The sequence below is a fragment of the Cyrtonyx montezumae genome, unplaced genomic scaffold (genome assembly GCF_038088225.1).
Source record: "Cyrtonyx montezumae isolate F1298 unplaced genomic scaffold, pur_monq_1.0 scaffold_14, whole genome shotgun sequence".
Classification (NCBI taxonomy): domain Eukaryota; kingdom Metazoa; phylum Chordata; class Aves; order Galliformes; family Odontophoridae; genus Cyrtonyx; species Cyrtonyx montezumae.
In genome coordinates this window covers 4,716,214-4,739,056 of record NW_027071870.1, presented here as the reverse complement: position 1 = coordinate 4,739,056, position 22,843 = coordinate 4,716,214, and the positions used below count along the sequence as shown (strand labels likewise).

Below are 22,843 nucleotides of genomic sequence, written 5' to 3'. Positions count from 1 at the left end.
CTCCCGCCGAGAACGACGAGACCGCATCTAAATCACAACGCCATGAAAACGGGACGGGGGGGAACGCGCCCGCGCGCGGCAGCAGCACGAACCCGCCCCGCCCCATCCGCCGCCGTGCTCCGGCACCGCCGGGCGGGGGCAGCCGAGGCGTTACGGAGCCGATTGCGCTGTCCCTTAAGAGAATGGCTTTGGCTGGGAGAGAACCTCCAATCCCGCCCGGTCCCGCGGGCAGGGCCGCCCCCAGCAGCAGCATTAGCGGCTCGGCCCCGTGACGGCAGCGGGACCCGCGGGGCGGCATCACTCGCGGCCTCAGCACCGCCGGACCGCGCGTCCTCGCCGCTCCATGGCCCTGCAGGTGAGCGGTGACCCCGCGGCACGGGGCTCGGCTTTGGGCTGGGCAGCGTGCGGAGCTTTGGAGGGAGTTCTTAGGGCGTGCGCATCTTCGGGCAGCTGCGTTTCGAGGTAGGAGAGCTTCTGCCTCCCTCTGTGCACGCACAGCGGCTCCTGAGGACGTTTCCTCCTTTCCAGCAGTGCGGCACGTGTGGATGCGCGCCTTACCCGGGCGGGCTTGGCCGTTATTCTCTATCGGGCTTTCCTTTCTCCATAAGACCTTCCATCCCTTTGTCCTGCCCTCGCTGCCATGCCTGCCTGTGTGTGTATGTGAGAGGCCCAGGCGCGGGGGCATTGGCCGTAGCTCAGCGCTTTGAGCTGCAGATCCGTGGGGCGGCACAGAGGGTTCGTTGTTCCTTCTGACCCAGCTCCTTCCGAGGGCCGGAGCTGCCAAGCCCGCAGCGGGACGCCGCCAAATTCACGCTAGGAAATGAACGCGTTAGCCCCGATGGATGTGCTGCACGCGGTGATGCGATCGCCCAAAAGTCGGTGTCTGGAGCACGGAACCCTGCCCGCTTGGGTTTCAGACCTTATGGATGCGTTGTACCCATGCCGCCTCAGCTCTAAACGGTACTCAAAGGGATGCTCAGATCTCAAAGGGCTGCTGCTGCCCGCAGCCCTTATGATCACCGACTCAAACTGCGTTGAGGAAGCATCTCTGAGTTTTGCAAACTGCTAAAATCTGCTGAGAATGAAGAGATTTTTCTGGCTTCTTTCTTTGCTATCACTGTTTATGATAACAGTCTGATAATTTCTGAGCTCATCTTTAATGTGTGTGTGTGTGCATTTACGTCCACATATGTATATATAAATTATAGATACATTCCTGCTTTTGATTTGAGTTTTAGAGGGGAATTCCATCAGCACATGATTAAGGGATATTATATTTTAAAGGCCGCTCCTAAGCATGTTGTGTAAGCAAGCAAATCCTCAGCAAAATCCATGCACAATGATTGGATTGAGGGAGAAGAAAAGAATTTTTGACATTGAAATTTCATTTCCATACACTTATTGCTGTTTAAGATGTGTGCTGCATGTTTTCGAAACGCTAGCTGGTCATATTTCATATACATCCAAGTAGAATAAAAGTACAGAAAAGTAAGAAGCTAACAATGGCATCCGTATTGTGGGTTGGTTTTTTAATTTGTCTTTTGCCTGCACAGGTCTAATGCTTCTAGCTCATTCTTTTATCTGACCTTAGTTCAGAAAACAACTCGAGGCATACAGGAGGTTCCCACCAAATTGCACAGTCCTTCTAAGCCTGTCCTGGCAGGGGCTTACACACTGCAGTGGCCGCAGTGTAAAGATGAAGATAAAACTTGCATAATCTTCAGTCACTTGTGGCAACTTGGCTGTGTATTGATATTGATGCCAATTCTTCATCTTGCTGGTGGCTGAGCTGAGCAGGAGTGGTGCTGTTGTTGGTACTGTATGGGTAATACAGAGGTGGTGGTAGTGGTGTAAGTCGCTGGTCCGTGGGGCCAGGTATGTCACATCTACTGGTGTTGGGACTAAGAGTGAAATACTTGTTTTGGAATTAAGTGGTTCAGTTGGAAGGGACCTGCAAGACCATCAGATCCCTCTGCCTGACCTCTGCAGGGCTAACCAAAATCTTAGGCCTTGAACGCCTGAATTCTGCCCCTGTGCTGCCAGTGCTTTATTAAAGGTTTTATTAAACCTTGTTCATGAGAAAATCCTAGACTTACCACTAAACGTATGAGTAATAGAAACCATCTAATGAACTACCTTGCTTGCTATGATAAATGTTTTAAGCGCACCCTTTCAGAGGCAAACTAATTTTCAGAGGCAAACTAATACTTTGTGTTCTTCTTGCATTAGGCTGACTTTGATGGGGCTGCAGAAGATGTAAGAAAATTGAAAGCAAGACCGACTGATGAAGAACTGAAGGAACTATATGGGTTCTACAAACAAGCTACTGTTGGAGATATTAATATTGGTATTTCTGTTCATATATATATATCAGATTTACCCCATATCTTGAAAACAAGAAAATGTTTTTTAAATCTGCATGGTAATTAATGAATGAATTCTGCATTTGTTTTGGCAGAATGTCCAGGAATGCTAGATATGAAAGGCAAAGCCAAATGGGAGGCGTGGAACATGAAGAGAGGTGTTACAGCAATTAAATTTACCTCATGCATTGACTTCAATAGGATGGCAAATGAGAAAATATAATGACTCCTATGTTTCTTTGCAGGTATATCGAAGGAGGACGCCATGAATGCCTATATTTCTAAAGCAAAAGCAGTGATAGAAAAATATGGGATTTAGAAAGCTTGGAGATCACACTAATAAGTAACTCTCAGTGGTTAATGAACTAACTCTGCTGAGGAAATCCCAGTACTAACTGGTTGTTGTGTAAACTAACAGTAAGATAACTTACACGTGAGCCACCTCACTGTGTTCACACACGTACTATATCTGTAGCCTGTATCTTAATCTAAATAAATCTGAGCCTATTAAATAAATGCTTCTGTAAGAACTGTGGATTTTTTGGGGTATCAAATTATATTCGGTATTTTTTACAGTACACACAGAGAAGCTCTAAAGGTAAAGTGGCTCATAGTAGTTGACATTTTTTGCAGCTGATGTTGAATGAAGTGAAGAGTTATGCACGTGCTGAATGAGAAGAGAGGGAAAAGGCAAAAAGTGTTTTATTTCTAAGACACAAAGCTAAAAGTTTATTTTCAAAAATCAGAACAACTCTTTAAACCCTTTTGAAGAATTACAACGAAGATCTTCTGGAGGAACTGAGTAACTTTTAGGCATAACAGTGTAATTCAGCAGAAAAAAATGACTTAATTATTAAGTGCCGTGGACTAATCTTACACCTGCTATTAAAATAGAGGGTAATACTCATAGAGCAGCATTTTCTATACACTTGGTTATGTGTTTTATCAAGAAAATTTCATTAGAAGGGTCCAGCAGATAAAAGTGACCTCCAGGAAGACTGTAAATGGAAGTATCTCCTCTGGTTATATTGAGCCAGGCTGAAAGAAATATTGAAAGTGTCAGAGAAATGTTGCGGTCATTTTATGTAACAACTACAAAATTATTGGTTAGTAATTGTTTTAAATCCCTTATCAACTGCTTTCTGCAACTCTGCTCGTTAAGTGATTTGCTACAGCAAGGAAATTCCTAACCTAACCAGAAAAGGAAAAACATTTAAGCAAAGTACCTTCTGCCTCATGCACTGTTTCTTCAGAGCCATCAAAGCAGGTGACATCACAAGAGAAGATGGTTTTCCTTTCTACCTTCTCAAAACTGTGAACATAATAAAGTTTTATTACCATAACTTTCCCTGTCCATAAATTACCTATATTTGGGTTTTTGTCTCTACATACAGAATAGTTATATCCTTCTACTCAGAAACAACATAAACTTTATGGGTTAAATTGTGCAGAACATCAGGAAATGGAATTTAATGTGTTTGTAAGATTCTTAACTCCTCACGCTACTGCATTTATGTCTCAAGTTTAAGAAAAAATGACCCAACAGTTAGGAAAAAAGAGCTTCAACCTGCAACAAAAATCTTCCCTGACAATAAAAAGTATGCTTTCTGTTTGTAATAAAGTTCTAATATTGCAGAGCCTTATCAGTGTCAGGTTCCTAGGGCCAAAATGGGTCCTTCTCTTTGCCAGGATGAGAAAGCTTAACCGCTCCACTAGGTGAGCTAGCTGTAGGATGTAGGTGGGACAGAAGTTTCCTCTTGGTTCCTAGAAGAAGGATTCTTTTCATCTGGTTAGGTTAATGGTCCATGGATCAGGAGGCTGAACAGTGTGATCCTGAAGCATCGTTAGCTGAGCTCGTTAGCCTCAGAAAACAATAAAGGATGTGAAACCGTTCCACTTTGTGGCTACTAACTTTGGATGCTGCGTAGAACTGCAGTTCTACCATGACATATTCACTACTGCAATAACAGTAGCAGCAGTTTCACTGAGTAGTGTTTTCATTTATGGCAGAAGTACCACAGAGAAAGGAAAGGCACGCTAAGGAGAAACCTGTCTACTGTTTCATATATTTTAATAGCAGAAACTAGAGCAAATTGCGGAGGAATAAAAAAATAGCCTACCTGAAAGGATCAGGCAGAATTAAAGCTTTTTAAGTAGGAATGTAATACAAAACTATAGAACTTACGAGTATGTCTGAAGAATGCTAACATCTTCTCTTACAGTAAGTATCAAGTGCTTCTTGATGTCTTCATTTTTCAGAAACTCAGAAGGAGTTCCTCCTAAGAATTTGACGTGTTCAAGAATGTCTTCATCTTTTGCTTCATTTACTTTTCCCATCAGAAGAAATGCTTCAGACTGTGAGCACCAGACAAAAAGATCAGGTGCAATGAATAATACACCATAGTACACACCCCTTCAAATAATATTTTCACTAAGAATTGCTATAGTAAAAAAGTAGGAAGATTATCTATCACCAGTACTCGGTGGCTGATCAGCTTAACATTAGCAGAGAACACTTCTTGGAGCAGGTTAGGTGACAGTGTTTGCTAACTGATGGTAGGTGAGAAAAACACTGAGAATACCAGACACATCACAATGAATTTGATTTTGTTTGAAGTTTGACTCTCGCTATTGAAATACAAGGAATGAAACAGTGAAGAGAAAGAAAAGCCCAGCTCGTGGGCACAGTGCCCACTAATGTACGACTGGAGTGACCTAGTGGTTATGGAAATGTTCAGGAATCAGTTAATGCCATGAAACACTAGCTCATACTCAAGCACACTTGTTAAGAAGCCCCGGGAAGAGAAGAATGGAAACCACAAACAACTGAATGCAGGGCGGCTGGGATAAAGCCCAGTCACTGTTGCTTTACTGAGAAGGACTTGGAGAACCACCAGAACAACCAGAAAATCAGAAGCAGAAGGTACTGAGGGCAAATGACGAAAGCAAAAAAGGATTAAAAGGGGAAAGAATAACTGGGCAAACACACTGAGATCTGGTGTGGGAGGTTGAGAAGAATTCAGGTAAGACAGTTACTTCACTTACAAAGGAGTGTAACTTCACATTTTATTTTTGCTGCTTTTTTCTACTATGAAGCCAAAGACCATAGTAAATAATAGAGTATTGAGAAGATCAAGGAGATTGTTCTCTTTTGGTTAAGGTTAGCTGTGGTAAATACTCCAATGGAATTCTCCATCCACCTCAGAAAGATTTCCTCAAAGAAATCAGAACATTTTTTCTGCATATGGTCTGAAGCTTGCTTTGTTTTAAAGCACTTGGTATATACAATACTGTAAAAGGATACCACAAGTGTTTTACTCATGCAAGCAAATATGCTGTTCTCCTTTGCACTGATAATGATTTTGTAACTTACATGTGGGGCATATGCCCCTGATAAAAAAAGATGGATCGGCTCTAGTCCATGCTTTTCTTTCAAGTGTACCGCAACTGCATAGCTAATGTAAGCTCCAAAACTGCAGCAAAAAGAGAAAATAAAGTAAAAAGTATAAGTAAAATCAAGAGAATGTTAACCTAAATTGAATGTTAGTGCTAACTGGCTATCTTTAACAGTGACAGCAATTGTAAATATAGTGAATGTTACGGTTCTGTAATTATGATGTGAATTATAGTGAAATTATCTAATTAACTCAAGATGCATTTCAGTACAGGCTAGTTCTACAAATCAGATCTTTTTTGCCTACATTTACTGTAGTAGTCTCCCAAATTTGCAGTAAAGAGAGTTACGTTGAACAATTAGAACTAAGTGATCTTTGGAGCATGTTCATTTAACAACTGTTTCACCTCATGCATTCATTAAGGAGTAAACGCTGACGCAAATGTTAACACTAAACAATTATAATTTATTAGTGTAAAAATAAATAAATCACAGCACTGCCATTTTCAGAAGACATTGTGCCTGACTTCATATAGAAGTAATTTAAAATATATAATTTTCGTTGGGATCAGCAGCATCTTTTAGTATGGCTTGACAAAACCTTTGCAGAAATGTGTCTGCCAGTGGGTTTTGTGAAGAGAGCCGCATAACTACACAAAGTTCTTTCACCGGGGTAGCTGAAAATGTGTATAACGTCACCTGTGACCAAAGAATGCAAATGGTTTTTCTTGCAGATCTTTCAGCAAAGCACTAGTGATGTCGTTAACGACGGCTGTCATGTCTTTTGCAAAAGGCTCCTTAACGCGACTTTCTCTTCCGGGAAGCCTTACAACGGACACTACAGAAGAGATGGAAAAGAATTACAGCCATTTCGAGTGCAGACAGTACATTTTCATTCAGTTTTCTCATCAGTTCTGAAAATAAACAAGTGATGTAAATTAATCCTTACGGTCGGTACATTGAGTTCGCTATTCCTACTGTTATCATTTAATCCCACGATTAAAGACAGATGAAGACTCCATCCTTCCTTTACTCACAAATGTTGCCCCTCCCATTGAAATTATCTATAAATGCCTTGAGTCAGAAATTCACTTAAAATGACGACAAGGTCATGATCTCAGCTGAGGTTTCAAAGCAATTTTATTGCTATTAGTACTAATAACAACCAAAAATTCACCAATTTCAATAAAAGTAAATCAATAAAGAATATCCTTTCAAGGGCAGCATTACAAAGTTAGCCATCTTTTAGAATCATACAGTCCCTGCTTTCCCCTCGGAAGGCTCTCCAGGGCTGCACACAGTAAAATGCAAAATCATCATACAGATCGATGAGCATAGTGTATCTTTTTATTGCATTCCTTCCAAAATTCTGGACTTTTCTCTCACTGCTTAAAGAAAACAAGGAATGAATAGATCAATAAAAAATGCTGGTTTCCTGAAAATTCTGAAAGTAATGGGTAAGACACAAAGTATTTTACAAGAGACAGAGTAAGTCACTGCATAGCACCATAGATAGCAAGACAAAAATGATCATGTTTCTAATCCTTTTTTTTTTTTAGTACAACTAAACATCCGAAAGATCGCGCTGCTATCCCATCTTACCCATCAGGACCTGCAGCTGTTCCTAGGCCTTCTCCTCACTAACTCTATTGGAAGCATTTCCTTCTGAACAAAAGCCTTTACTTTTTAAGTTTTTATTTATTTATTTATTTATTTCTAGGAAAGCTAGATGTGACTTATGCAACAATTTGCAGGAAGCGTGCAAGCGATTTGAGGACCAGTATAACTGCAGTGGCAATGCCCTCTGTTAATGCTAAATACTTCCTCTTTTCTTTGTGGAAGGTCCGGGATGAGGCGTTGGTTCCTCATCAAGTAGTTCAGTATTGGATCATTTTAGCACTGATACAGCCTGGCAGCAATGACAATTGCTTCACACTGTAACTAAATGTAATGTTGCTGTTATAAATCCACTGTTTAAACTTCAAATTTGATGCAAGGAGTGCAGAATAATGCAAATGCTCTGGATCACAGAAATCAGTTCTGTGCCACCTCCCAGTTTCAAAAGGTACATCTTAGATTCTCAGTGTTCTTCTACAAGGCACTACTGATGCCTTGTTTTAAGACAGTTAACAATACCCCACTGTGTTGCTGCCTCTGAATCCTACCAGCAGTTTCTGAGGCAGCAAGCATAATGCATGGTCTTCTGAAATCTAGCTCTGAGCATATAACTTTTTAACTTAGTCAAGTGTAAGGTACGAGGTGGTACAGAAGCCTAGTAAACCCAGAATCCTAATGGAAAGGTGAATTCCCAGTGGAATTCCTTTCCAGATATAAGGAAGAAAGATGGCAGTGCTCTCAAGAACACAATATTCTGTTAAAAAAAAAAAGTGGTAACTGCAATTCAGACTGCCCAGCTTTCTTCTGCTTTAACTAATGACAAACCTTCAATTGAGCTGCTGAAGAGTTTGCCCCATTGAGCAAAGTGAGAAGTTGCACCTCCAGCCCAAGGAAAGCAAATCAGCCTACAGAGAGCGTTTGGTCTTTTAAATGGACGAACGATCGCCTTCTCCATGCCTGGGAAAACAAAACAAAAAACAAAACAAAACAAAACAAAAGTAACCAATATAAAAACCTCACATTATTCTAGAGCAAGGCTCTTCAGTTAAAGGAAAATTAAACAGCATTAAGTTTAACTTATAACAATGGGCTGATGTTTCCTCTCTCATCAGAGCTGCTTGTCCTGTGACAACACTAAGTTAGATATGAGATAATCTTCATGCAACAATGAAAACCAGTTTTATAGAACCAGTTTTATAGAATGCTTTTATAGAGATGGTGGAATAGCATTGGGCAACACCTTTGGCAGTATTTTCTTCTATTTGAGTCATTGGCCACAAAGAGTATCGCAAGCAGCAAAAGAAATTGATCTGGGGTTTCAGGATGGCTCTTCAAAAACACAGGCTTTTAGAAGCTATCCCAAAATATAAGACAGAAAGCACAATGATCACATAGTTCAGTATTCTATCTACAAAATCAGTAAAAATGGATCTTCAGGGAACAGCTGGATGTAGTTTCTTTATATACAGAAAACATCTATGAATTTCTCATTAGTGTACTTATCCAATCTGCCCTTCTATTCATGTAGTTAGCATCCACAACATCCTCTTGCAGTGAATTGCACCATATTCCGTTGCATGAAGAATGATCTTTTCTGTTCTGAATCTGATCCCTACAACTTTTGGTGCCCTCAGAGTAGTTGTACAAGGACTGCGAATGAGCATCCCTCAGAATCTGCCGCTAAGCAGAGATTTCTGAGGTCTGACACATTCTCTCCACTCTTGCTCAGCAAGCTTGACATGCTTTGGTATTCTTCATATGGCAGTGCTTCCACATTCATGACCACGATCATTGCCCTTTCCTGTTTTCTAATTTTGTTGTATTTTTTTTGAGATGGTGGAGTTACCAGAACCACACTCAGCTTCAGCATAGCAGCTTTAGTGCTTTTGATTACTGATAGACAGAAGTAACACTGAAGCAAGATCTGTAACTACTGTCATTCTCACTGAGAGGAGAAATAGCACCAAAGATGCCAACTGCGTTGTTCTGAAGCAGCAGATACTGTCTTCACTATCAGAGGAGTTATTCTCAACTGTTCTTTTTCTTTCTTGATATTCCTTTCCTTTATTATTGCAGATAAGACTGGTGGACATGAGCACTGAGGTGACATCCCGCTGCTTACTGCATGCCAGGTTCTGTTCTGTCACACAGAAATACCAGAGACAGATATATTGCTTAGAAATGACAGTGAAACAGAATTTATAGAAAATCTGCAGTAGAAGGAACTCACAGGTTCCTGTGAAAAAGACTGTAAAAGTAGTAGTAGATAAAAATAAGTAGCAAAAAAAGGGCAACATTATTTCCAAAATGCATGAAGTCATCACAGGTATTATTTCTCATTGTGAACACAGCTCAGTATACACAAGAGAAGATGACTGTTCTTAAAATAAGCCTACATGTCTTCTTCTTTACCTGCTCACAAAAGTATGAGGAGTGCAACCAGATCAGAGTAGGCAGTATTGGAGTTGGCAATTCCCACCAGTTTTAAAGCAAAGAAGAAAGAAGATAATCTGTTGTGATGTTGCTGTAGCCTTTTTTTTTTTTTTTTTTTTAATTTTTGGGCACATTTAAATTAACATTAACATCAACATCTGTTAAGAATTATTTCAAAGAAATTCTAAGAAAACCAAGCCAAGCCAACTTGGATCAAAAGTCAAGTGGCAGAAGATGTGAGTTTTAAAGTCAGTGAGGTATGGTGGAACCAGCACAGCAGAAGCCGTAATTCCTCAGGTAGATTCACTCAGCATCAGTACCACCAGTCCCATTTACACGGACACTTCTTCCTCACAAAGACAGAAACTGAAACATTTTGGAAGCTTTCTAACTTAACAGACAAGTAGGAATAGAAGAATTCCTTCTCAAACCGATTCTATAAGTGACACCAAAATTGCAGGCATGAGAAAGAAGCGCATTTAGTCAAGTCCTTAAACTATTTCATGATACAATTACCAGTCACTGAGAATCTTTCACACTTTCTATTCATACAGGTTTATCTTGTTATAGTCCAACTTACTTTAGAAGCAAAATACCTGAAAAATCACCACTGCAAGTGCCAAGAAATGACAGTCCAAGAGCTGAATCAGTGCTGCGTAACGAGAAGAAAGAATCAAACTTTACGTATCAGCAGATGGGAGGTGAAGCCAGTCCTGCAAGTGAGGAAGGAATATGATCCAGGTGGAAGAGTTGCTTTATGTATTTTTTCTTAATGGGAGGAGCCCGTGTACAGGAAAAAAGGCAGGGACTGAAGCACAGAACATCCCAAAAAGAGACTGGGACATCTGGGCGTGACATCAAGCGGTGTAAGAAGGATGTTCACATCAATCCCAGCAATTTATGCAGCATAGGTTAGCACACCAATGACAGCATAGAAGTTTTAGCAACTTTACTGCTGGCAGTCCACATCCTAACTGAAGAAAAAGCCTTTACAAAGCAACCAAGAAAAGCCAGCCATTTAGGAAAACTGTGTTCAGGTTTATTCAGCACTCAAACCACTGCTGGGAAGTTTTGTAAGGGTCTGAAAATGTGAATGTCATCGCCTGATTTAAATAAAAATCTACATTTGTTTAGTGGGCCAGTTATAATTTCAACAAGCTGGAAACATGAACACACTAGTTACATGGGATGGTTTTGTGTCATCTCTCATGTTTCACTCCTGAAGATGCTATCAGCATCCTAAAAATCTCAATATATTTTGTAACTGCATTGTAGCACTAGGAATATTGCCATATTTTCTTCTTTTTAGTGTTGCTCTAACAAAAATAACAGCAATAGTAATAAAAGTAAGGATATTCCAGAGCACTGGCCAAAACTAACAACCCAGAGTGCCAAACTGTGTTGTGATCCTTAGCTTAAGATACATAAGCTGGATTACTCTGTAGTTTACACACTATTGCTCGCAGAGAGCTGTGGGTGCCCCATCCCTTAAGGCTGGGTTGGATGGGCCCTGGGCAGCCCAAGCTGGTGAGGGGCAGCCATGCCCATGGCAGGGCAGTGGGACTGGGTGGGTTTTAGGGTCCCTTCCAACCCGAGCTTTTCTGTGCTTCTATCACTCTGTTGATTATTCTCCATTTTCCTATATTTCTCTAGGAGACTGAGAAACGTGTGCTGTTGGTTGAAAAGTGTACCTGCTGGCCCAGCCGGTCAGCTGGGCTTCCCCAGATGAGGTCTGCAGCCTTCCATTCACTGCTGATTTCCTGGCGTCCTGGGAACCCTCAATCAGGACAAAAGACCTCATGCAAATGATAACCAGAAAGCCTTTCCCATCTCTCCTCTCCCGGCTGCAGCCGTATCCATGGGAACAGGCGTGGGGGAGGCGAGGGCTTGGCAGTGAATGCTGATCACGGGCTCTGCAAACTTCCAGATGGCAGAAGTCAAAATGCCAACAGCCACTAAGGTTCTTTCATAGCACTTCTGTGTTGCAATTAATATGAGGTAAGATGCGGCACACCTATGTTTGGAAGGTGCACAGTTTAAAGCAGCTTATATTGTCTGACTAGTCCTGACCTGTGCTGTTATGCCCAACAGGGCTTCTCCACATGATGCTAGCAGATGTATCTGCTTACAACTTACAGTTTAAAGTAAAGCTCCTAATGTGCTTTCTTTACCCCAACCTCACATGGTGGCAATTATAAAATCGACACATAATGTTAATGTCCTGAAAGCCGGCGGTTAAAAACATCAAGTTCACTAATGATGCTCCTAGAGTCATAAAATATTACTGGAAATGATTGTTTTCTAACCAAGGCTGAAAATACAATATGTTAAGAGTAAGATTCTGAAAGCACAGCATTAAGCAAGTAGCACAACATATCCTTAAAAACAATGAATTACAAGTTGTACATACTAGTTGGCCTTGCTTACCTTCTAACCTTTTTTTCTCAGTATCAAAGAATTTTCTTTTTTGAAACAAAAATTAATATTTTCACAACTGAAGGATTTCCCAGAGATGCTGCTCTCAACCAAAATTATTTTTTTCTTTCATCTTCATCCCTGAAAATGGGGTCTTTACAGAACCAAATTTGTCAGCTCCAGAAGTCCAGAAGTTCCTCCTCCCTAAGGATTTTATAGCTGCTGCTCTAATGGTGATTTTCAGTCTCATTTGGACAACAACAGTAATACAAAGGGCCCTAACAGTAAGTCAGGATGACTGTAAGTGGGTGAAGCACTTCCAAGACAACTGGTAAGTACGAGTCTATCAGAAATGATGAAAGCAAGCATAATTTTTACACAGAAGTTATAATCCTGAAGACCAAACCATATGATCTTTGTCATGAAATAAAACCATTGCTGGGGCAGTTACAGTTTGCTGATAGTAATTTAACACATCTCATTTTGAAAACTAAAATTATCACATACAGATGTCTGCAGTAAAGCAACAGAGGAGCACTGTTTCTTGGTTGCACACATAAGATTTAAAGAACTAAGTAACGTATGTTGCTCATTATAGGTTGGCTCTTGGTATAGCCCATTGTGAAATACATTGGATTATGTGTACTATGAGCCATTTAATTTGCTTTCTCCACTGCAAATCATCACATACTATCAAAAATTATTATTTTAACAAACTTCTGCCATTTTAGCATCTTTACTCCAACTATAAGTCACTTTCTTGTCACTCTACTTCAAAGGATAAACTTAAATCTTTTGCTTTTAGAAGTACTCATGAAGAGACATGCAATTAAGCAGTTGGCATTCTACCTAAGGAAGAGCTGCAGTAAACCTCTTCTCTAGGACAGTACCGAGACGACCTTACATAAACAAAAAATGTCACTTTATTACTCTTTAGTATGCAGAAGAAACATGGTCTGAAAAGCAGAATTTGTAAAATGGAAGACTTCAGAGATGTACTAGCAGGAAAGTACATGAGAAAGATGAGTGACACCAGACAGAGTACTGAATAATCCCCCCTGGAATTCTGCTTATCATAATGGTCAACCTCTTCAAGAAAGGTGACTTCAAACTGGATCAGAAGCAGGACATGGCTAGAATGGAGAGCTTATGAAAGAGAAGTGAGGGCACTTTGAATGAGTACAGAATATCCATGAATTAACTGTACCTTGAAATAGGATTTTAACCCATCACATTCGGAAATAGCTTTCCAGATAAGAGCAGAAAAACTGGCTGTGTTAAGGTGGTAATTCAGGTTATTAAAGTGGTAGTATAAAATGTAGGTGAAGCCTTTTAGCACCACGCTGCCATCAGCTTGACGTAGGGCTGCTTCTGCAGACAAGCAAAGAAAGCCAGCTAGCTGCAACGCTGAAAGAATAGTTCTGCTAACAGAGGGCCAGTTTAGTTTAACAAATACAAAGCCCTTTTCATTACTGTATTCAGAATGTAGTCTATGCAGGAAAGCCAGACCACTAAGATCTGGTAACCAAGAGAGAAAATAAAATAAAGGAGTACTCAAAATAGAGAAACCAGGAAATCTGAAGGGGCTAGGACCCATAGAAAGCTGACTTTCCAGTCTTGCACTGCAATATTATGTGTGGAAGTCACACAAAAAATGTTCAGTCTGTATACAGGACTGGCTATGGGAAATACAAGGAAATGAAACTGATGAAGTCTGGGCACAGAGCAGTGGCAGTGATGAAAATATGGATGGGTGATGATGGCAGCAACTGCTGATGTGTTGATGGCTGGACCAGATTATCTTACTGGTCTTTTCCAAACTTTGATTCTATGACTCTATGTTTTTGTTGTTAGCCCAGGAGGAGATGAATGTGTGGTCACCTACCACTATCTGAAGTATCAAAGTAAGTGCTAGAAGTGTGTCACTGGTGCTCTGAACAAAATTCACAGTGGTACTTCCAAGAAAGAACAAAACTCCACCAGAACTGCTCTGTGCAGAGCAGTTCCACCTCTCTACCTCTCTCCACCTCTCCCTGCTCTGTGCTCACTCACAGATACAGGAAGGTATCGTGGCAGGACCCCAGCTGTCTGGAGACTTGTCTGCACACCCTCTTTGCAGTGAACACTAAAACCAGGAAAACAGTGCCTGAGTTCCAGAAACCAGGTCTTGTAAGATCCAAATTTAAGCAATGAATGTTCAGATAAAGAAACCTGGGCAGAAGGTGCACTCTCACTCTCTACCTCTCAGCCCACAGTCTTTAAACTTCTACACAAAGGTGCTATGATTCTCCCAGTCCAAGCACAATCTTACATCCCTCCTGAGAAGTCCATCTGATGTAGAACACTGCAAATCAGCCACATCCTCTTAGAGTAACATGTGGCATGTGTGATGAGACAAGCTTAAAAGTTCCACATACTGTTGTCTCATATACATCACACATCTTAAAAAGCTAATTTTGGTCTTCAGTGTCAGAAAACTAGTTAACAGCTTGGGGACAAACCTTATTCTATAGAAATGCTTTCAATCAGTACAGAAAATGTAAATGTTCAAGGCAGAGATCCAAACATTATCAAGCTCCACTACTGTAGAACAAGATACAAAAACTGACTGCAGCACTTCCTTCCAGGCAGCAATAATGAATGAGAGAAAAGTTATCAAGTGCTACAAGGTATTAAGGCATTGCAAACTATCAGTAAGAAAGCTAAAGAATAATAAAACTAATATTTTGGTCCTTGGGTGTTCTGCTCCTTGTAAGAAAAAAAAAAAAAAAAGAAATTGTAGTCCTATAAACCGGAGTTATCCTCAGTACAAAAAAAAAAAAAAAGAAAGAGGATTGGCATTGTGGACTCCATTCCACTCATAAGAGAAGACAAAGACATTTTTTAAGAACTCAACACCAACCTGAAGTCAGAAAAAAGAATCTCCTTTAGGTGCAACCTGTGACACTCCTGAAAATTTTTGTCAAATCCTTTGGTAGATACCTCAGGGTTTGAATGATATGCACACCAGTTTGAGGGCTGAAGTGCTCCACTGTAAACTGAATAACATTTTAGAGATGAGACTGAATGAGAAATACAGTCAGCTGCCAACAATCTAGAAAATCCTAAAAAGCGTCAAAGACCACATTTTAGGATGGACAGAAAGGGCCTGAAGCAGAGGAAACCTACAAACATCTAAGCCAGGCACTTGCTGAGCAACTGTACCCTGAATATTTCTTCTAAGGGCAATCAGAGAAATCCATGACAGAAGGAAATCACTGACAGAGATGAACTAAGAATTAAAAAGACAGCAGACCTGATACTAATGCTTAAAAATCATAATCAAGACGTTAGTTCTAACGTACAGTAAACAAATGAAGCAATTGAAGTTACAGGGAGAGACTTGCAAAAGATAACCAGAAGTTGTACCATAAGCCTTTGCTAAAATAGCCCTTCCAGACATAAAAAGCTGAGCCTCATACAGAAAAAGAACAGACTGCACACCCCAGAAGGTAGTAATTCCATCACTACATGGAACAAATATGCAATCTGATAACAAATCGTTAGGAAATGGAATGAGGAAACCATGGCTGAATGCTCTCGGGCATATTAATAGCATGAAAGTTCTTCTATAAGAGGATAAAAAATTCCTGATAGAAGTGTATTTACCAGGACCATAACCTGGTCTTCACATAGTTCTCATGTGTAGGCTGCTAACCCTCCACAGCATAGCACAACTGGCTCTGTAGGACTGGTGTTAACAAACATTTGCAACATATTCATGTTTATTCTTGGAGGTTCCAAGAAAGCCAGAAAATTCCACAGTGCTACAGCAGCAAAACTATTAGTATTGCAAGTATAAGCAGATGTCAAGGAACCACCTACTGCACTTCTCTAAGTAGTAACTGATAAACTCTGGAGGATGGGATTTTGTCTAAAGTGGCCAGAGCAGTGGTAGCAGTAGATAAAAGAATAAACATAAATCAGTGGATACATGCGGTGCAATAAGGAACATATCAGCTGGTCAGGAAAAGATGCACAGATTGACAAAGGTATCAGACTGCATTTATTGACAACAAAAATCACAACCAAGAGCCTGGACAAAGGTCATGAGATATACGTCCACTTTTAATGCAGCAGCGCCCTCACCACAGCAGATTACAGCTTCAGCTTTTGGACACTGAAGTAAAAAATCACAAAATCATTTGAGTTGGAAGGAACCTTCAAAGGTCATCTAGTTCAATTCCCCTGAAATGAACAGGGACATCCATAGTTAGATCAGAGTGCTCAGAACCCCATCCAGCCTGACCTTGAATGTCATTTTGACCTTGAATGGCCATTACTTTGGCCAACCTGTACCAATGCCTCACCACCATTATTGTAAAAAACTTTCTTCTTATATCCAATCACCTCCCCTTCTAGTTTGAAACCATTTCCCCTTGTCCTATCACAGTAGACCCTACTAAAGAGTCTGTTCCCTTCCTTCTTACAGCTCCCCTTTAGATACCAAAAGGCTGCTCTCAGATCCTCCCAGAGCCTTCTCTTCTCCAGGCTGCACTGTCCCAGCTCTCTCAACCTGTCCTTGTAGGAGAGGTGTTCCATCCTTCAGCTAACTTGATGAAGCTATTCACTGTTGGCCAACAGAAATTGTCAAGACTGGGATTATGTTTGTTGAAAAAGGTTATAAATAAATAAGTCATAATAGTTTGTTTTTATCATAGCATAAAGTTATATATTCTACGTATGGATTATCAAGGAAAAAATCATAGATGACAAATTGATATCCCTTGATAATTTGTTGATGGAGGAGAAAAGACATGTGATTGTCAGCATCTATAATTAGGACAACAAATGTGCATTTGGCAATGTAAGCATCATGCTTGAACTATATATCAACTACAAAATGAATGCAACACCAGAATGGAAACAAGACCTTGCATGGAGAGCAGTAAAAGAAACAAAATTACGGGATGGTGGTAAGAACCACGACACCAGTGCAGCCTTGGTTCATTCCTAGCCTTTTTGTCCAGTAGTTCAGCAATCTATTCCTTTACAAATAAGGAGGGAATGCAGTCATTTCACTGGAAATTGAAAGAAGAAACATGACTTCGAAGAAAGTGTTAAAAAAATAGCAAAAAGTACAAAAAGTATGTACATGGCTTGGATACTAGCTGCACCCGCTTAAGAAAATTAATTTTCTCCTAATATCAGTTAGCATACAGTGCTTGAGCAATCTCACAACAAAGAAATATTGACTGAGCAGAGCAACAGTTAACATCTGCAGTGGGTTGCCATTAGAGTTTACCAAGCACAACGTTCCCCTTTCTGGGCTCTGCTCAGGTGAGAGGGTGATGGCTTGCAACTGTCTCCATCTTCCTATAGGCAGTGTTGTTGCACCTATCAACCACAGTCAGAGGGAGAGCGTATGTGCTGAGGGGCTTGTGCTAAGAACTTTGGATATATATATTTTTTTATCTGATGCTTTTTTTTTCTTTGAAAAAAGTTTATTTATTCAGGTGTTACCTTCATTACCAGTTGCTGTTAGGATTACTGCTCCATGGCACCACCTACAGCTTTCCCAGTATCATAAAAAAGGCCTCATTGCCCTCTTACCTTCCAGTTCTGATATACGTAAACCAGCCGTATGGGCCAAAGGGATTACTGGGCAAGAAATATTTAAACAAAGTAATGAACGCTGTAGGCATGAATTCACAGATGTTTTGATCTTGCTGATGACAAAAGCAATCTTTCCCTTCTCAACTTCCCAAAGCAGTTTTCTATCCCAATCTTTTTGTCAACACTAACAACTATGTTAGCAAAGTAGTAAGAGCAGTTTATCAAGCCAAAAACTAATACTTAACTTGTAGGAGAGTTTTCAGATAAATCAGTCAGCAGATCCCATACAATTTCACCATCCTCTTGTTGATATGAGGAAAGGGACAAGGATTCATGACATTTTTTTTTTGCAAACTGATCTACTTAAGCCAGCTGGAAAGATGTGTGCCGAGATTACATATATACTTCCCAAATTTGGATGTGAAAGATATGTCTGTGGTAACCTAATGGAGTCATTTGCCCTTAAGAATTATTTTACAACTCTTACTTAAAACAAAACAAAAACAAAACAAAACAAAAACTAAAAAACACAACCTTGCAGAGTCTGCGTTACTGGTTACAAGACACCTTCAGTTGATTTCATTGTAACTCTGAAAAAAATAAAATAAAAACAGCCACACACAATAAGACTTATTACATGAACAGATGATCTTTTCATAAGTTCATAAGTTGGGGCATTCAGATGAATCTGAATTCATGTGAAATGTAGGCATTTCATGTTCATTTCATGTGAAATCTAGTTAGGGAAGGCAGGAGTTCTAAAAAAATAATAGTTTATTTCTAAATTGTCTTTATCTTTCAAGTGCTCCCATCTTTTGGTCTTTACCTAAGATCTGATTTAGATTGTTTCACGGAAGACAGAATCATAGAATGGTTTGGGCTGGAAATGATCTTTAAGATCATCTAGTTCCAACCCCGGAAGGCAGGGACACCTCTCTCTAGACCAGATTACTCAAAACCCAATTCCAATCCCTATAGGCAGGGACACCTCTCTCTAGACCAGATTACTCAAAACCCAATCCAGCCTGGCCTCGAATGCCTCCAGGGAGGAGGCATCCACAACCTCTCCGCGCAACCTGTTCCAGCATCTCACCACCCTCACAACAAAGAATGTATTCCTAATATCTAGTTGAAATGTACCATTTTCCAGTTTAAAACCACTTCCCCTCATCCTGTCACAACCTGCCCTTACAAAAAGTCCCTCCTCAGCTTTCCTGAAGACCCCCTTCAGAAACTGGAAGGTCGCTATAAGGTCCCCCTGGAGCTTTCTGTTCTCCAGGCTGGAGAGTGCTGACTGTTTCAGCCCATCCTCATAGGGGAGGCTCGGAGAAGGCTCAAGTTTTGTAATCTTTCTGTCCCCCCCTCTGGACCTTATCCAACAGCTCCACGTCCTTCCTGTGCTGGCAGCCCCAGAACTGGGCACAGTACTCCAGGTGGGGTCTCATGAGAAGGGCAGAATCACCTCCCTCAACCTGCTGGTCATGCTTCTCCTGATGTAACCTAGGATACGGTTGGCCTTCTAGGCTGCAAGCACAGGCTGCTGACTCATGCTGAGTCTTTCATAAACCGGCACCCCCAAATCCTTCTCCTCAGGGCTGCTCTCAAGCCATTCTCTGCCGAGCCTGTACTTATGCTTGGGATTTCCCCAACCCAGGTGAAGAACCTTGCACTTGGCAAGGTTGAACTTTATGAGGTTGACGTGGGCCCAACTCTCAGGCCTGTCCAGGACCCTCTGGATTGCATCCCTTCCCTCTAGGGAGTCAACTGCACCAAGATACATAAGAATATATAAGAATTCCTCTGAATAATCAAGATTTTCCTGGATTGTAGCTTTTCTTAACCACACATTTTAAGTTAGGTATATAATCTGAACAATTAAGGGCAGCCAAAATACGCTTTTGTTCATAGTGAAAACACGTATATATATTTTGTATAATATACGTATATTTTAAATACGTATTTAAAATATATATATATATAAATGGAGCTATCAACAAAGAAATGGTTCAGTGTGAAAAAACTCTGAATTTTGTTTTAAGAAAATATTCCCTGGAGGAATGTATATTTATTATTCTCTTTACACTTTGAATATGTTGAAAATTTTAGGTGTATAAAAAGCTGTATAAAATAAAAGAGCAGGCAGATAATCAGAGAATAATTTAGGCTGGAAGAGATCTCTAGGAATCACATAGTCCAAAGCCCCAAACAAAGCAGGGCCATCTTTGAACTGTGACTCAATTTTAAAGTTAGGTTAAGTCATTTGGAGCCATATCTGGTTAAGTTCTGAATATCTCCTAAGACAGAGACCCTACAGCCTCCCTGGGTAACCTAGTTCCAGTGTGTGACTAGGGCTAACAGTGAAGGCATTTTCCTTTCCATTTTTCATTCCCGTTGCAGCTCGTGTCTTTTGTTGCTTGTGCTTTTGCTGGGTGCCCCCAAAGAAGAGCATATCACTTCATTTTTTGAACCTTTCCATTAAGCAGGTGAAAGTATTAATTAAATCCTCATTTAGCACTCTCAGCCTCTGCTTGCACATCACCCATTCCAGCCACAAGGGCAGGAGCCCCTGTCAGGATGTCAGTAGCCTACTTGTGCACGGGACTCCAAAATGGACACAGACATGGTCTTGCATACACAGACATTTTACACTGTTTTTTAATCACACTTTTGAGACACAGGCTTTTCAGACCATGATGAGATTTTACATTTGCGCTACTCATCATCTTATGTGGACAAACACGAACTGAAAAATACAACGGAAAACACATGAAACAATAAAAGACTCACACTGACCTAACACCAAGACAAAAAGAAGTAGATCTAACAGTTCCACAGCTTTACATGTAACTACATCAGATATAGGCTTATTCACATTCACCATTCACATCACCTTTAATAAAATTTAAAATATTTATTTTCCGAGGTACTTACGCTTTTTAGCCAGCAATAGGCATGGAAAGATATGTCCAATGAGAGAGAATGCACTCTGTAACAGTAATATTCATTACAGGATTTGTGGGACTATCCCTAGAAGTTTTTCTACTCAGGCAAAATGAATGGCGTGCTGTTGCACACAGGAGACACCAAAATGATTAAACTTCAAGACAAAATCTGTATGAAACCACATCTCGGTAGCTCCTGGGCTCAGGAAACCTGGAAGATTAAGACAAGAGTAATATTTCATTATTACACCTAGACACTATAAACTGACAACTATGCATATCCTCAAATTTTTGGTACGTTTTTCCCAGTACATTATCTCTCTGACCTATACTTTAAGCAGACTACACAGGTTAATCAGTTGCTAGCATCCAAAGACTGATAACAAAAAGTACACATCTTTACCAATTGAAATTCTTTTCTGTCAAAAACAGCCTCACTCAGTCTTGAAAAAATATAAGAAAGTATACACTTACTTGTGGAAGACTTGCAGCTGATGTGCTCATGGCACAACTAATGCAGACCTTCATAGAATTTATTGATGAATTTTTGGGGATGTTTAACATACCAATGCTATTCTAGTAGGTCACTGATCCTAGCTACTTTCACATGTGCTAAACAACAAGTAGCTGCTTTACTGGTAATTTCACAAAGGAAAAGGTGACTGAGGAAAGTGACTGAGTGAAGGAGGGTATTGAGATTGGCAATGGGAAGCCATTTTGGCAGCAAAGGTGTACAGCAGTAGGAAAGCAGCAGGAAGGTGCCACTGCTGCAGATGAAAGCACCATACACAGAAGGAAAGAAATCAGGGAACAAAGTCCTGCTCAGATAGGCTGTGAGTGATAAGACATTAGAGAAGTGCTGAAATTTTACTCTGAGCACAGCAGCTTATCTCACAGAAAATATTTTACAATTGAATGTAGAGTCACAGAATATCCTGAGCTGGAAGGGACCCATAAGGATCATTAAGTCCAGGCACATCCTGCAGCTCAATACTTGGATGGCCGCACGTTCCCCCAGGAGCTCAATCTGTGTGGCTGCATCGCTTGCTGTGGCTGGAGGGGCCTCATAGGACTCAGAGGACAAGGCCTCCTGCTGGGTGGATACTGTGGCAGAGCTCCTTGCCAACAGGTTACAATCACTGTTGGAAACCACAGTGACTTTGCTCAGAAACACTAAAGCCACGATGAAAGCAAATAAAGGGGATGTGATCCCTATTATGACATTTTCTGTCCTTAAATATTCCTGCTCTAGATAAATGCAGTTTGAGACGACAATCCTTTTCTGAGGCACAGCAGAAGAGTAGGATTAAGCAGCAATTTAGCAGATAACAATTCCTGTTTTCCCACTTTGCTTTCACAGCACCCATGCTAGGTGTGCTCCCGTGCAAGTACAATATTGAAGAACAACGCAGAAAACAAAATTCTCCTTGTTTTCATCTCTACAGTCTGAACAGAATATTAGCATATCTTGGTGTTATCTAAAATGCGTGGATGGAAAATTTTTGGCTAGGTCCCAACTCAAATAACAGCACAGCAATTCCCATTGCTACAACTATAGGATTTAAAGCAGCATTTCAAAAATTTGCCATTTGAGATTCAGTTTATGAAACAGTGGTCTTTCTCATTTCACAATTACTAATGCTTCAGTGGCAAGAATGATCAAGAGATAGTATAATTATCAAGGATTGCAAAAACAACATGCAATGTTTTCTATCACATGCTGACTTTGCCTTGTTCCAAGTTCAATCCACAACTGTGAAGTGAAATCTCAACTAAGCCTTAAGTCTACTTAAAAATAGCTATTGCATACTATAATACTTCTTGTTAAATAGTTCATTTTGTTTTGAAGAACAAGATCCTATCTCCTGCCTCTTGAATGATGCAGATAACCTAGCATGCCTCTTGAGTGATACAGATAGCCTAACGTGCACCTCAGCCTCCTGTCCCCGATGGCAATGACATGTCCAACAGCTTTTTTATTGATTGCTGAGAGGCGTTCTTTGAAGCCTCAGGGTCTCAGCAGCTCTTCCAGGCAGCAATGTCCCCCAAGGACAGAGGACGAGTGTGGTACATCTGTACTGAGA

General features: G+C 40.5%; 2 protein-coding genes across 2 annotated transcripts; one reads left to right on the top strand and one right to left on the bottom strand.

Moving 5' to 3' along the window:
• The first annotated feature begins 318 nt into the window (after window positions 1-318).
• ACBD7 (acyl-CoA binding domain containing 7) lies at window positions 319-2,777 on the top strand. The gene is made up of 4 exons (XM_065731568.1): window positions 319-355; window positions 2,230-2,347; window positions 2,459-2,521; window positions 2,609-2,777. The coding sequence occupies exons 1-4, from the start codon at window positions 344-346 to the stop codon at window positions 2,680-2,682; spliced, it is 267 nt and encodes an 88-aa protein (XP_065587640.1). The 5' UTR covers window positions 319-343; the 3' UTR covers window positions 2,683-2,777.
• A 384-nt stretch (window positions 2,778-3,161) lies between these two features.
• On the bottom strand, window positions 3,162-10,480 carry OLAH (oleoyl-ACP hydrolase). The gene is made up of 7 exons (XM_065731309.1): window positions 10,404-10,480; window positions 8,200-8,331; window positions 6,457-6,595; window positions 5,737-5,836; window positions 4,549-4,718; window positions 3,590-3,675; window positions 3,162-3,401 (listed from the first exon to the last, which is right to left on the bottom strand). The coding sequence occupies exons 2-7, from the start codon at window positions 8,327-8,329 to the stop codon at window positions 3,268-3,270; spliced, it is 759 nt and encodes a 252-aa protein (XP_065587381.1). The 5' UTR covers window positions 8,330-8,331; window positions 10,404-10,480; the 3' UTR covers window positions 3,162-3,267.
• Window positions 10,481-22,843: the final 12,363 nt, after the last annotated feature.

Coding starts and splice junctions, on each gene's coding strand:
- OLAH (XM_065731309.1), bottom strand. CDS start 8,329: ATGGAGAAGGCGATCGTTCGTCCATTTAAAAGACCAAACGCTCTCTGT. Junction 6,596..8,199: donor CTTCAGCAGCTCAATTGAAG/GTTTGTCATTAG, acceptor TCTCTTCTGTAG/TGTCCGTTGTAAGGCTTCCC. Junction 4,719..5,736: donor CAGGGGCATATGCCCCACAT/GTAAGTTACAAA, acceptor TGGTGCTCACAG/TCTGAAGCATTTCTTCTGAT.
- ACBD7 (XM_065731568.1), top strand. Junction 2,348..2,458: donor TGTTGGAGATATTAATATTG/GTATTTCTGTTC, acceptor TTGTTTTGGCAG/AATGTCCAGGAATGCTAGAT. Junction 2,522..2,608: donor GGCGTGGAACATGAAGAGAG/GTGTTACAGCAA, acceptor GTTTCTTTGCAG/GTATATCGAAGGAGGACGCC.